At 42.0% G+C, this 12,387-nt stretch overlaps 1 protein-coding gene across 11 annotated transcripts in view; it reads left to right on the plus strand.

Moving 5' to 3' along the window:
- Window positions 1-12,387, plus strand: part of tanc2 (tetratricopeptide repeat, ankyrin repeat and coiled-coil containing 2) — a 264,804-nt gene that overhangs the window by 148,356 nt on the left and 104,061 nt on the right. For 7 of the 11 annotated variants that reach the window (XM_062957031.1, XM_062957035.1, XM_008113125.3 and 4 more), the window contains one exon: window positions 11,666-11,776. The exons of the other annotated variants lie outside the window; for them this stretch is intronic. In XM_062957031.1, coding sequence (XP_062813101.1) covers window positions 11,666-11,776 — 111 coding nt within the window. The remainder of the gene's footprint in view (window positions 1-11,665; window positions 11,777-12,387) is intronic. 11 annotated transcript variants of the gene reach the window in all.

Raw genomic sequence — 12,387 nt, forward strand, 5'->3', positions numbered from 1 at the left:
GGAGACCCCCACCACCAGCCCCAAACCCCAGGGGAAGCGAGAATGAGCCGATGCAGTTGGGCAATGTGCGCCCCAGACTAGATGTTGCCGAAAAGGCCCGCCGCCAACGTTTAAACCTCTGTTGGTACTGCGGGAATGGGGGCCACTTCGCCAGAGAATGTCCAGCCAAGAGAAAGTCCGCCGCTCGCTTGGCGGCGGCGTCCTCCGCGGAGACGGAGGCGGCCGAGGCGGCTGGAGCAAAGCCGGCGGGGGAAGCCAGCGACCGGGCATAGAGAGGCTCGCCAACCCGGTCAAAAACCCCACTCAAGAGCCGCAAACCGGGGTCCTATTTCTCCTAGTGGTCACGCTGTGGTCAGCGAAAAAAGGACCTGTCATGATCCATGCCATGATAGACTCAGGAGCAACAAACAATTTCATCGATAGAGAGTCTGCCGACTCTCTGGGATTACAATATCACGATTTCAAGAACGCCCGGGTGCTGCAGGCTATAGATGGCCGTCCCCTAAAGACGGGTCCAGTAAGCCAATGGACTGAACCCACCAGAATGTGGATAAGGGAACACATGGAAGAGATTTCCTTCTTCGTTACCGAGGTGCCCCACTTCCCTGTGATTTTGGGAATTCCATGGCTGACACTCCACGACCCAAACATCTCCTGGTCCAACAGAGAATTACAGTTTGCTTCAAAATATTGCCAAAACCATTGTCTAGTAGCCAAGGTCTGCCATGCCACAGACGCGGAGCCCATCATCACCTTGCCCAAGAAATATTCAGACTTTTGGGATGTTTTCAATGAAAAGGAAGCCGAGAAACTACCCCCACATAGACCCTACGACTGTGCCATTGACTTGGTGGAGGGGCCCCCGATCCCGCGAGGACACCTCTACTCCCTGACTGAACCAGAGCAAGAAGCTCTCAGGGAGTTCATAGAGTCAAATCTTCGCAAGGGATTCATCAGACCCTCTCAATCCCCAGCTGCTTCCCCAGTGATGTTTGTAAAAAAGAAGTCAGGGGACCTACGCTTAGTTGTGGACTATAGAGCATTGAACAATATCACGAAGCGGAACCGCTATCCCCTGCCTTTGATCTCGGACCTATTAGACCGGCTTCGAGGGGCCAAGGTTTACACCAAGCTGGATCTCCGGGGGGCTTACAATCTAGTTCGCATCAGAGAAGGGGACGAATGGAAAACAGCCTTCCAGACCAAATTCGGATTATTTGAGTTCCTAGTCATGAATTTCGGTTTATCCGAAGCTCCCGCAACATTCCAGCATTTTGTCAACGATATCTTCCAGGATTATCTAGATCGGTTCTTGATCATATACTTGGACGATTTTTTGGTGTTTTCTAGATCACAGTCGGAGCATGACCAACACGTCAGGATGGTGCTGCAACGATTGCGGGATCATGGACTATATGCCAAGTTAGAAAAATGCGCCTTTGATCTGCAAGAAGTAGACTTCCTGGGGTACCGCGTCTCACCACAAGGGCTCTCCATGGACCCAGCAAAGGTTTCAGCAGTATTGGAATGGCGGGCGCCAGCCAACAAGAAGGAAGTGCAACGTTTCTTGGGGTTCGCGAACTACTACCGCAAATTCATCCCAGACTTTGCCCGCTGGTCTGACCCAATCACCAGCTGCATCCGTGGGAAACAGCCTTTCCGCTGGACGGAACAAGCAGAGAAAGGGTTCCAGCAACTAAAGAAGTTATTCACGACCCAGCCAATTCTACAGCACCCTGATCCCAAAACCCCTTTTGTTGTACAGGCTGACGCCTCTGATGTGGCAATTGGGGCTATACTCATGCAACCGGTGGGAGAACACCTTCATCCTTGTGCCTATTACTCCCGTCAGCTAACAGCCCCAGAGAGAAATTACACTATATGGGAGAAAGAACTTTTGGCCATAAAGGCAGCCTTTGAAAATTGGAGACATTGGTTAGAAGGGGCCAAATTTCCCATTGAGGTTCATACTGATCATCGAAATTTAGAACACCTAAGGACCGCACGAAAGCTAAATCAGAGGCAACAGCGCTGGGCTTTATTCTTTGAACGTTTTGACTTCCAGATCCATTATGTAACCCCGGCTCAGACCAAGCAGGCAGATGGTCTATCACGGAAACCAGAGTATGCTGCAGGACGCAAAGAGACCTTCGAATCTCGATTGCTGCAGCCCGAAAACTTTGCCACGCTCACAGTGGGAAACACCAAATCCACTTCAATTGAACCAACTCCTTCTAACCCTGAACCCCTTTGCGCTCAAGAGATTAGAGCCAGTCAGCAGGCAGATGCCTGGGCTCAAGAACAGATTCGCCAAGGACTACGTTTCCCTTTCTCACTTAAGGATGGGCTACTGTGCTACAGGAATCATGTTTACATCCCTCCAGGTCCAGGTAGAGAAAAGGCACTTCATCTATGTCATGACTGTAAGCCAGCAGGGCATTTTGGACTTTTTAAAACCATGCACTTGATCCTACGGGATTTCTGGTGGCCCAAGATCCGCAAGGATGTGGAGAAATATGTCAATACCTGCCCGGTATGCCAGCGTTCCAAGACGAGAAGGGAGAAGCCGACAGGGCTACTGCATCCCCTTCCTACTCCATCTCGCCCATGGGAGATAATTTCCGCGGATTTTATCACGGACCTACCACCTTCCCTTGGATTCACCACGATCCTAGTGGTGGTGGACCTTTTTACCAAGTTGGCCCATTTCATTCCCTGCGATGGTCTCCCCACGGCCAAAGAGACTGCAGATTTATTCCTTCAACATGTTTTCCGACTTCATGGATTGCCCAAGAGTTTAGTCACGGACCGTGGATCTCAATTCACCTCTCGTTTCTGGAAGGCACTACAGAAACTATTGGGCATAGACTCTCGTTTATCTTCAGCTCATCATCCCCAAACGGATGGGCAAACTGAGCGCACCAGTGCCACTTTGGAACAATACCTTCGCTGTTATGTAAACTACCAGCAGGACAATTGGGCTTCCCTGTTACCTCTATCAGAATTTGCTTACAACAATGGTGTCCAGGCTTCAACTAAAGAAACCCCGTTCTTTGCAAACTACGGCTTCCATCCACATTTCTTCCCTTCTGTCATTGAATCTTCAGAAGTCCCTGCAGCGGAGGACTGGTTGCAAGAACTTGCAGCGGTGCAACAACTCTTGCACCAACAACTGGATCAAGCCAAGGAGGACTATAAACGCCACGCTGACGGCCATCGCCAGCCGGGCCCCGAGATCAAGGTAGGGGATTGGGTTCTATTGTCCACTCGTTTTTTGCCCTCCCACCGTCCTTGCCGGAAGTTAGATGCCCGTTTCATTGGTCCCTACCCAGTGGAGGCGCAACTTAACCCTGTGACTTTCAAACTACAACTCCCGCGCTCCATGCGCATTCATCCGGTGTTTCATCGTTCCCTGCTCCTTCCGGCGGATGGGGTACGCCCCGATGTGGACCGGCCGGCCCCCGCCCCTGTTTTTGTGGACGGGGAGGAGGAATTTGAGGTTCAGGACATTTTGGATTCTCGCTTTCATCGCCGCCGCCTTCAGTATCTCATTGACTGGGTGGGTTTTGGCCCCGAAGAACGCTCTTGGGAAGACGCTTCCACGGTCCATGCCCCCGACTTAGTTCATCGCTTTCATCAGGCCTACCCCGCCAAGCCGCGGCCCCACGCCCTGCGGAGAGGGCCCATGTTGGAGAGGGGCCTTGAGGAGGGGGATAGTGTGATGACCCATGGGCCTTGTAGTCCTGTTCCTAGTACTATTGTGACAGACGAAGAGGAAAACATGGGATTTTTGCCGGTTCAGCCAGAGCCGGAGTCTCCTCAGTCTCCTCACCTGCAGGATGTTGATGTTTGTCCTCAAGAATCCAGCCAAACAAGCCTTGGGCAGAATTCTCCCCCGTTTTCCAGAAAGGACAATTATAACAGAGATAGAGGGGCGAGAGAGGCTAATCGCCGGTCTCTCAGAATCGCTGCCAGACAATTAGCTGATTAAGCCTGTTTCCCTTGGGAAATTCTAAGGAGTCATGCATCTGGACACAGTTTGGGTTTCACTTCTTGTTCTCCAGGGAAAGTGTTCCTTGGCGGGAAAACAAGATCCTATATAGGTGTTTTGCCGCAAGGGGAACCTTGCGGAGTCAATTCGTCAGCTCGAGGAGTGAGATCGTGTGTGGACTCCAGTTCCTTGTTTCCCGGATCAAGTTCAAGCCTGCCTTGTTTCGCGTTTGCCACGGACCTTGTTCTTGCTTCTTGTTTTGCCTCGCATCAAGTCTTGTTTTGCCAAGAATCTAGTTTATGCTCTAGCCTTGTTGTCAAGCTTCTATGGACTAAAAGACCTTGTCATCTCCCCACACTATTGCTTGGCAAAGTGTGTGTTTCGGTTTATGGATTATAACTTTGGACTCTAATATCACATATTGGACATCATTTTCCTGGACTATATTTGGCCTTTCCTGAAAGGTCTACTTCTGAACTATATTCTTCACTTGTTTTTATTGACTTTATATATTTCCTTAATAAAGATATTAGATAGATTCTGGTCTCTGCGCATGGTTATTGGTGCTCTGCAGCCTGCGTCCTGACAATTTCTGCCTTAAAAAAATATTGGGGGACACCTTACAAAAGCATTTCCCTTGAACCAACTTATATCAATGATACCATGACCCACCATGACCTTTGTGTGGGTGCATGTTAAGATTACATGTATAAAAATATATGATTAATTGTTTAACTGAGAATTCCCTAGCATGAAATCTGTCACTTTTTTGCCTTTCAGGAGCTCCTGTGCAGCACTTTATTGACATTGGTATACTACCTCCTAGGAATTCTGGAGCTCCTGGAGAATAGCAACCTGTCCTAATATTGGGATTCGTGTCTCAAGTTGTCAGGGTTGTTAAGAGCATCAAGGTCTCAGATTCAGAGGTATTGTGTTTGGTCACCACCATTGTGTCAGGCTTTTCCAGGTCAAGGTTTATATGGCTTGTAAATGTAAGGCTTGGCTGGCTTGTGGGTGGAATCCAGTATTTCCTGTATTGGCTCCTCAGCCTCTGAATCTGTGTCCAGATTTCTACTTATCTGTTGTGATGTGACACAGCTAGCATACCTTTTTGTCAGTTGATCTGAGGTAAACAAACAGCTTAGTGGCAATTTCGGAATGTATAAAGCTGAACAAAATGCAGCTGAATTCACACATGTAGGGTATGTGGTTGAATAATTTTTTGGATTATCTGGATAAATACTGCCTGTTTTAGATAGGGTACACATTCCGTGGAAAAACACCTAATTTAATTGATATTTTTCTAGTTTTGTTCCTGGATGCTCAGGTAGCTTTAGTGGCCATGAGCTTTCTTTATCATCCAAGTACGATATACCATTCACATAATCTACTGGAAGAATCTAGAATTGTCTTAACTATTCATGGTCTTCTTAGTCATTTGCAGGTTTGTTGTTGTTATATGCTTTGAACAGGGTACCTCAAAGATACCTGCACATCAACTTCCTGTCTAAGTTTTGCAAACACAGATCCATGGCTCCCTTGATTAATCTAATCCACCTGTAGTGCAGTCTTCCTCTTTTTCTACTACCTTCAATCTTTTCTAGTGAGTTGTGTGTTCTCATGTTATATCTAAAGCATGACAATCTCAGTTTAGTAATCTATCTTTCAAGAGCAGAGGTGTCAAACTTGTGCCCCCCCCCCCTCAGTGTTTGGGGCCTACAACTCCCAGAGGCTCTAGCCAGCTTGTCCAATGTAAGGAATTCTGGGAACTGAAATCCAAAACATCCCAAGGACCATAGGTTTGACATCACTGTTCTAGGGAGATTTCAAGCATGATTTTTATAAGACCCATTCACTCTTCTCCAGCATCACATTTCAAATGAGCTGATTTCCTTCTTGTCAGCTTGCCATCTTTCATATCTATACATAGAAATTGGTAGTACTACACTTCAGAGTAGATCCACTAATATAGCTATTCTTGGAGATGGTTTAGAAATTTCAGTTGGTTCAGAATACAACTTTCTTTCTTGGACTAGAGTATTGCCTTAGGCATTCATGCTCTAGTCACTTCCAGCTTTGATCATCTAATGTAAATCTCAGCTGGTTGAAAAAATGATAGCTTAGAGTACTTTTTGAAGCTATTAAGTCAAAACAGCTTATCATTACCTGCCAGTTTTGTTTAGAGAATCATCTACTGTTGCTGATCAATAAAGTCTTAAAATAACGTGACATCAGAATGTCTTTGGAATCTCTTCTTTTTATCTGAGCTTGCTCAATAAACCTTTTTCCATTCATGTTTACTTGTTGCCAGATTTGGGGGACAGGACAGAAGGAAAGTTGGAACCAGAGAGAAAGCCATTTTTGTGTGTACCCAGGGTATGAAACCACTGTTTTTTCCTAGGTGAAACAAGGACTCATCCCTGCAATTATTACGCAAGCAATCAACATGATATTATTGTAATAGACATTTTCAGCATATTGTTTTCCTTATTTTACAACTGCTTAAAATATCTAATAGTATTTTGACCATTTAAATTGTCAGTGTATGCTTGCTTATTGTAATATGCTTTGCAAGATGTCAAGAGTTCTGGCTTGTGTCTCTGATAACAAACATGAGTCATGAGCCAATAATACTGCTGTGTAACTCTGGCTTATCAAGAGAAAAGAAAATCAAAGTTCCCAGTTCAGATTTGTGCTGAAGAAATCATGTACAGAGAGTCATTAACTTATTTAGCTGTTTATGCTGGTGGAAGGAGCCAACTAAGGAATGATCAAGCAGGATGTACTAGTTTACCATTACTTGTGAGCCATGGAAAATTAGAACTACCAGTGCTAGAAATATCTGAATTGAGACTTCAAATGCCGTATTTGCTTGCCATCATTTGTAGAAATATAGATGATGATCCAAGCCTCATATGTATATTGTGGATGTCAATACCAGATTTCATTTTTCATATTTTTTGTGTATCAGGTCTGCATATTTTACTTTAGACAGTCTAGCCACAAGGTTCATTTTCTGGCAAAATTTTAAGGCTATTTTTTTCTGAGCTGAAGTTTTCTGTCTCAGCAAAAAGTTATTAATCCATCTATATGTTTAAACAATACTTTAGAAAACACTTTCTCCTAATTAAATGTCAGCTCAGTAAAAAAGTAATACACCAGTATAAGTAGAAAATTCACTTAAAATATTAAGAAACTTCATAGATAATAGATTTTATTTTTTAACTACTTAAAAAAGCACTGACATTGCTGAAGGTTGTATATGACGGAGCTCCACTTTTTAGAAATGGTTCTAAAGTATGGAGACCTGATTTAGAAATTCAGCCAGAAAGAGGAAGGGAATGGAGAAAATGACTTGACCCTTTTGATGTTTAATGACAACAAATGTGTATTTTGTCACAATGCAGGAATTCTTTGACAGTGGAATATGCTGCCTCAGAGTGTACTGGGATCTTATTTGGAAATTTTAATACAGAAATTGGATAGGCATCTTTTGGGAGTCTTTTGGTTGTGCATTCCTGCATAGTGGGAGATTGAATTGGATGCCCTTTGTGGTTGGTCTCTTTCAACTCTATGTTTCTAAGAGTTTATGATTCTCTGTTATGGAAAATAGCAAGTGTTGCTCCTTCCTCAGGATAAATTGCAACTTAGACTGCTGATCTCTAACAAAAACAGCTGCCTGTCCACTTTTGTGAGGATCAGGGTTGCAGGACCCCAGTGTAAGAGGGGAAACCACTAGTCTCACTATTCCTCCAAACCATATTTAACACACACATACAAAAGTACCAGTGCTGGCAGGGTTGCTGTCCCCGAGCGCACATGTGTTTGCTTACTCTCAGGTGCAAGGGGGTTAAGGGGATGGGAGAGTAGGAAGAGAGTGAAAGTGGGATATCCATTCCATCTGCTCCCCCCTTGGCCCATGTCTCCCTTTTGTCTTTGCTTAACACAAAAGCTTGGATTATATCTTATTAAATTTGAATTAGCCTTTTAAGGATAATTGCCCTAATACAGATTTGTATTTTTTGTTCAGTGCAGCTACAGTTGCTTTCATAATTAATTAGCATGAAAAAGCTATATGGGTCTTTGAAAACAACAAATATCTTGCAATTGTTCTAGATTTAGATTGTGCAAAGGTTTTGATATTCCCATAGAGAGCTCTATAAGTTATATTTTTTCATCTTTTTGTCCTAGTAAAAAAATGTTACTATGGCCCGAGATCTCAAGAATTATGCCATTGGCTCAAGGTTATTCTTGTGTAACCTTGCTTAAAATTGGATGCAGGCAGCACAAGCAGTGTATATGTTATAGCATGGAGGATGATCAAAGTAAGCAATCTATTCTTAAATAGGTGGAGGAGAATGGTAAAAATCATGCCTTTTCTTGTGTAAGTGGAGTTATTTTTGGCTGCAGCACAAGCAGTGTATATGTTATAGCATGGAGGATGTCAAAGTAAGCAATCTATTCTTAAATAGGTGGAGGAGAATGGTAAAAATCATGCCTTTTCTTGTGTAAGTGGAATTGTTTTTGGCTAAGATGAAGCCTCTATTGGAAGCTTGTCTCATTGCAAGTGGTGTTGCAGTCTGTTGTAGATGTAGTTGCTAGGTCAAAAGTGATAAAATGGCCTTTAAGAAGAATGAATCTAATGGTATGCTGAAGCCACCCATAAATGAACACCACTGTAAAAATACTTTGAAGTTTCAACCTATTGCTTAGTGATTTACCCCAAAAAAGCATTGTATAAGCATTATATTAAGCCATATTCATTTACTTTTACTTTTACTGCTCCTAGGTAGATATGCTGAACTTTTGTATGGCAGAAAGGGCTTGTGGTCTGTTGGATAAAATAAACTATTCTGCTAGTCTTTGCCTATGTAGTATTTAAAAAATCTTTGACCCCTGCCAATATCATACAGTTGATTTATGGTTGGAAATTAAAGTGCCAAAATGTACAGGACACACAATAACATTGCATCTAAGCGTACTGAAGAAATTGGCAGATATAATTTCAGTCTATAATATTTAAGAATTCCTGAATAAGAGACTTCAAGGCAGATTGGAGATGGGCAAATATTGTCTGTTTCATCAAAAAGAGCTTTGTCAGCTTGATGTCAGTACCAGAAAATACTTATTGCATCACACCTATGCACAATTACAAAGGAAGGTTGTGATTATTAAGAGCCATTAAGGGTTTTTCAAAAACAGCCAAACTAATATTACCTCTTGTTGATGGATTTATAAGCTTGGTAGATCAGGGTAGTGCTGTGAATGTAGAGTATCTTGAATTCAAATGAGGCTTTTGGCAAGATATCTCATGATATTCTTGTAGATAAACTTCTGAACTGTAAGCTAGACAGTTCTACAGTTAGAATTAACTATCGTTAGTTGACAGACTGAATCCAAAGTTCACCATTGTCTTGGTTCTGTCCTGGTGTTGTGTAAAATCTTTATAAATGATGTAGATCTATGGAATAATAGACTGAATCCGTCAATTTTTACTTCTTTTGGGGAATTTCATCGGCCATCTTCCTTCTTTCTTTGGCTTCAGATAATGTCTTTTAAAATTCTTTCATGACAATGTCTGTAGCTTGGGTCCAGAGTTCTTATGGTTATCTTTCAGTTAAATTTAGTAGTGCCAATCTGTTTTTTATATGGTGTTCAAATATTATGGGAATTTTCTTCAAATTGTATTTGGGTATTATGATTGACTCAATGTTTTTTTAAGCTTTATTCTAATTTTTAATATTAGCATTTTATAGTCTGTCCCTCGCCCTTTTTGGGGGATGGAGGGGTGTGAGTGTGTGGAATCTTTCTGTCTTTTGCTTCCAGTTATGCAATCTATTTGTTTTATAAATTGGCCACCCAGTGCTGTCATTCCATTTGTTTGAAGTGAATAAATTTTTGGACTCACAAACCTTAATAAATACTTCTCCTGTATAACTTCGTGGTCTTTGGCCAAAGTTTCCTATAGTGCTTGATTCTGATCTGTTTCTTACCTTTGCTTTCCAATTTCCTGTAATTATCAATAAGTCTTTTTTGTGTGCGATCACTTTCCTTTTTGATACTCACATAGAATTGTTTGTTTTTGTTCTCATGCTCTTCTGCGGTGCGAGAATTCACTGGGATTATGGTTATATTGATAGATTTCTCATGAACCTTGTTATTATTCGGTCATGATATTCCTTGACTGGTTTTGCTGCATCTTGTCACCTTGGTTCTGCATACATTGTCATTGCATTAACTTGAACTTATTTCTGAGTAGATATATATTTAATTTTTAAAAATTGCTTTTATACAGCCAGACTTTTACACTCAAATATATACAAACATGTTCCTTTTACCCAACTAAGTGGACATATGCATCCTCATTGTCTTGCTCATAGAGGTATAAACTTTCCCCACAAAATGTATACACTCCTCGCTTTCTCTCATAGACAGATATACATAAAATATTTTGCGCTCTCTTGCTCTCTCTTTCAATCTTTCTTTCAACTTCTTATATGGAAAAACCACATAAATATTCAAATACTTGATATACAATTCCCAAACTCATTTCTTTTCATCCAACATCCATTTGCATGTATGCCCTGTATGGACACAGAGAGGTACACAAAGTTTTCCATCCCTCTTATGAGGGAGCATAGCAGCCTGTTCACCAATTTTCTGAGTCAGTGTGATGTTTTAGCTCCTCTTATGACAGCTATACTCTTGTAACTTGGGTCCTGATAGGCCACAGTCCCAACTTTTTAAACAATGCAGTCCTTTGCCTTTCTAATACAGCCATATTTTTTCTAGGTTGAGGATTTTTCTGGGTTGCTTTTCCAAAGGAAAAAAAGAGTTTAGACTGTGATACTCTGGAAAGGTGCAATCACTCTAGTGGGCCATTTTGATAATAATGGTTTAGGAACCTGATGGCTCTTTATGGACTTTTTAGTTGTTTGAAATATAGTAGTTTATATCATGTTTTGTCTCTCTAGGATCCTCTTGAAATAGGTTTGCAAGTGACTGAAAAGCCTATTTGACAAGTGATTGTAGAGAAGTTGAAAAATTGTTTTCGTTCCATGCAGCAATGTTGCCCAAATCATCTTCAATTCCCTGAAAAGCTATATATCTGGAATAGGAGACCCTTACAACTCTAGAGCCTTATAAAGCCCTAGCTTCATTTCAAAACTATTTTCAAGTCAAAAGTTTGAACCTCTGGCAAAGCCAACCTGTATCTTTTCCTCACTTGCCCACGAATTGCTTGTGGAACTGAAGTAGAAGAAATAGCAGAAGGAAAGAGAAAAGAGTGTGAGCTTTCTCACCTTGACTCTGTCATTATTCTACTCACTTCATCCTTGCCTAGAACTCTCATATGGTGCCCTATAGCTTATCCCCAAGGTTATGTAACCCTTGGAAGCAAAATAAATATCCCATTTCCCTTCCTACATCTGGAGAGGATAGCATAGTGGAACTATCTATAGTAGGAAAAGAACATTGCACAGGCACATAATGATATATCTTTGTCGCCTTTTAGTATGATTACAACTCTTTCCTGGGAAATGCAACTTTCCCCCTTCTGCATTAAAAATAAAAAGGACCTGCTCAAGGTTTGGTCCACCTTATTTAGTTACATACTTCCATGTGTTATTTATTGTTTTTTATTCATGACCTTTTTTCTGTTTCCTTCTTCTTAAGCTCCACTAAGGAAGGCAAAATTTGTTGAGAGCCCTCGAATCCCAGAATCTGAGCTTGGCTCGCCAACACTCACTTCAGCACCAAAACTGGACCTTGATGCCTACTGCCCTGGTAAGCATGCATGTAGAGCCCCACTGCATTCAGAGAGTGGGAGCTGGTCTGTTCTGACCCAGCACCATCTCACATCCCATAGATTCTGCCAGATGATTCACTGACCCATTTCTGGCCTCAGATAAATGGATTTGTATGCTTCCCAGATCTGGCAGTTTTTAGTTTTGAGTCCATGAAGAGTTTCATTTTTAAAACTGCAGTTACTCTGCAAGTTAAATATATGTCTGCTGATCAAACACATCAAGTATTTGGAAGTTAGAATGGGAATCTTTTGTGCCCCATCCTCTTTGCAGGAAAATACATTTCTGGAAACAGAATTTCATTTCTGAAACTTCTAGAAAACAATTATTAGAAAAAGCCAACCCTGACGCCGCAGAAAAATGTTTCCAATATTAAACCATTTCCGCCTTCCCCCATCACTGAAAATGGCTGTTGAATTCCGTAGTAATAGTGGATAGAAGATAGACAAATGACTCCCTGTACCCTTTGTGGTTGCCTAGCTTGGTATAGATACAAATTGTACCTCTTTTAAAGTTCTCAAATTCTAGAAGTTACCACAAGAGCTTAAAAACAAAAGAAGAAGATACTGGATCAGATAAACAACCAATATA

This window comes from Anolis carolinensis, chromosome 6 (genome assembly GCF_035594765.1).
Source record: "Anolis carolinensis isolate JA03-04 chromosome 6, rAnoCar3.1.pri, whole genome shotgun sequence".
In the NCBI taxonomy this organism is placed as follows: domain Eukaryota; kingdom Metazoa; phylum Chordata; class Lepidosauria; order Squamata; family Dactyloidae; genus Anolis; species Anolis carolinensis.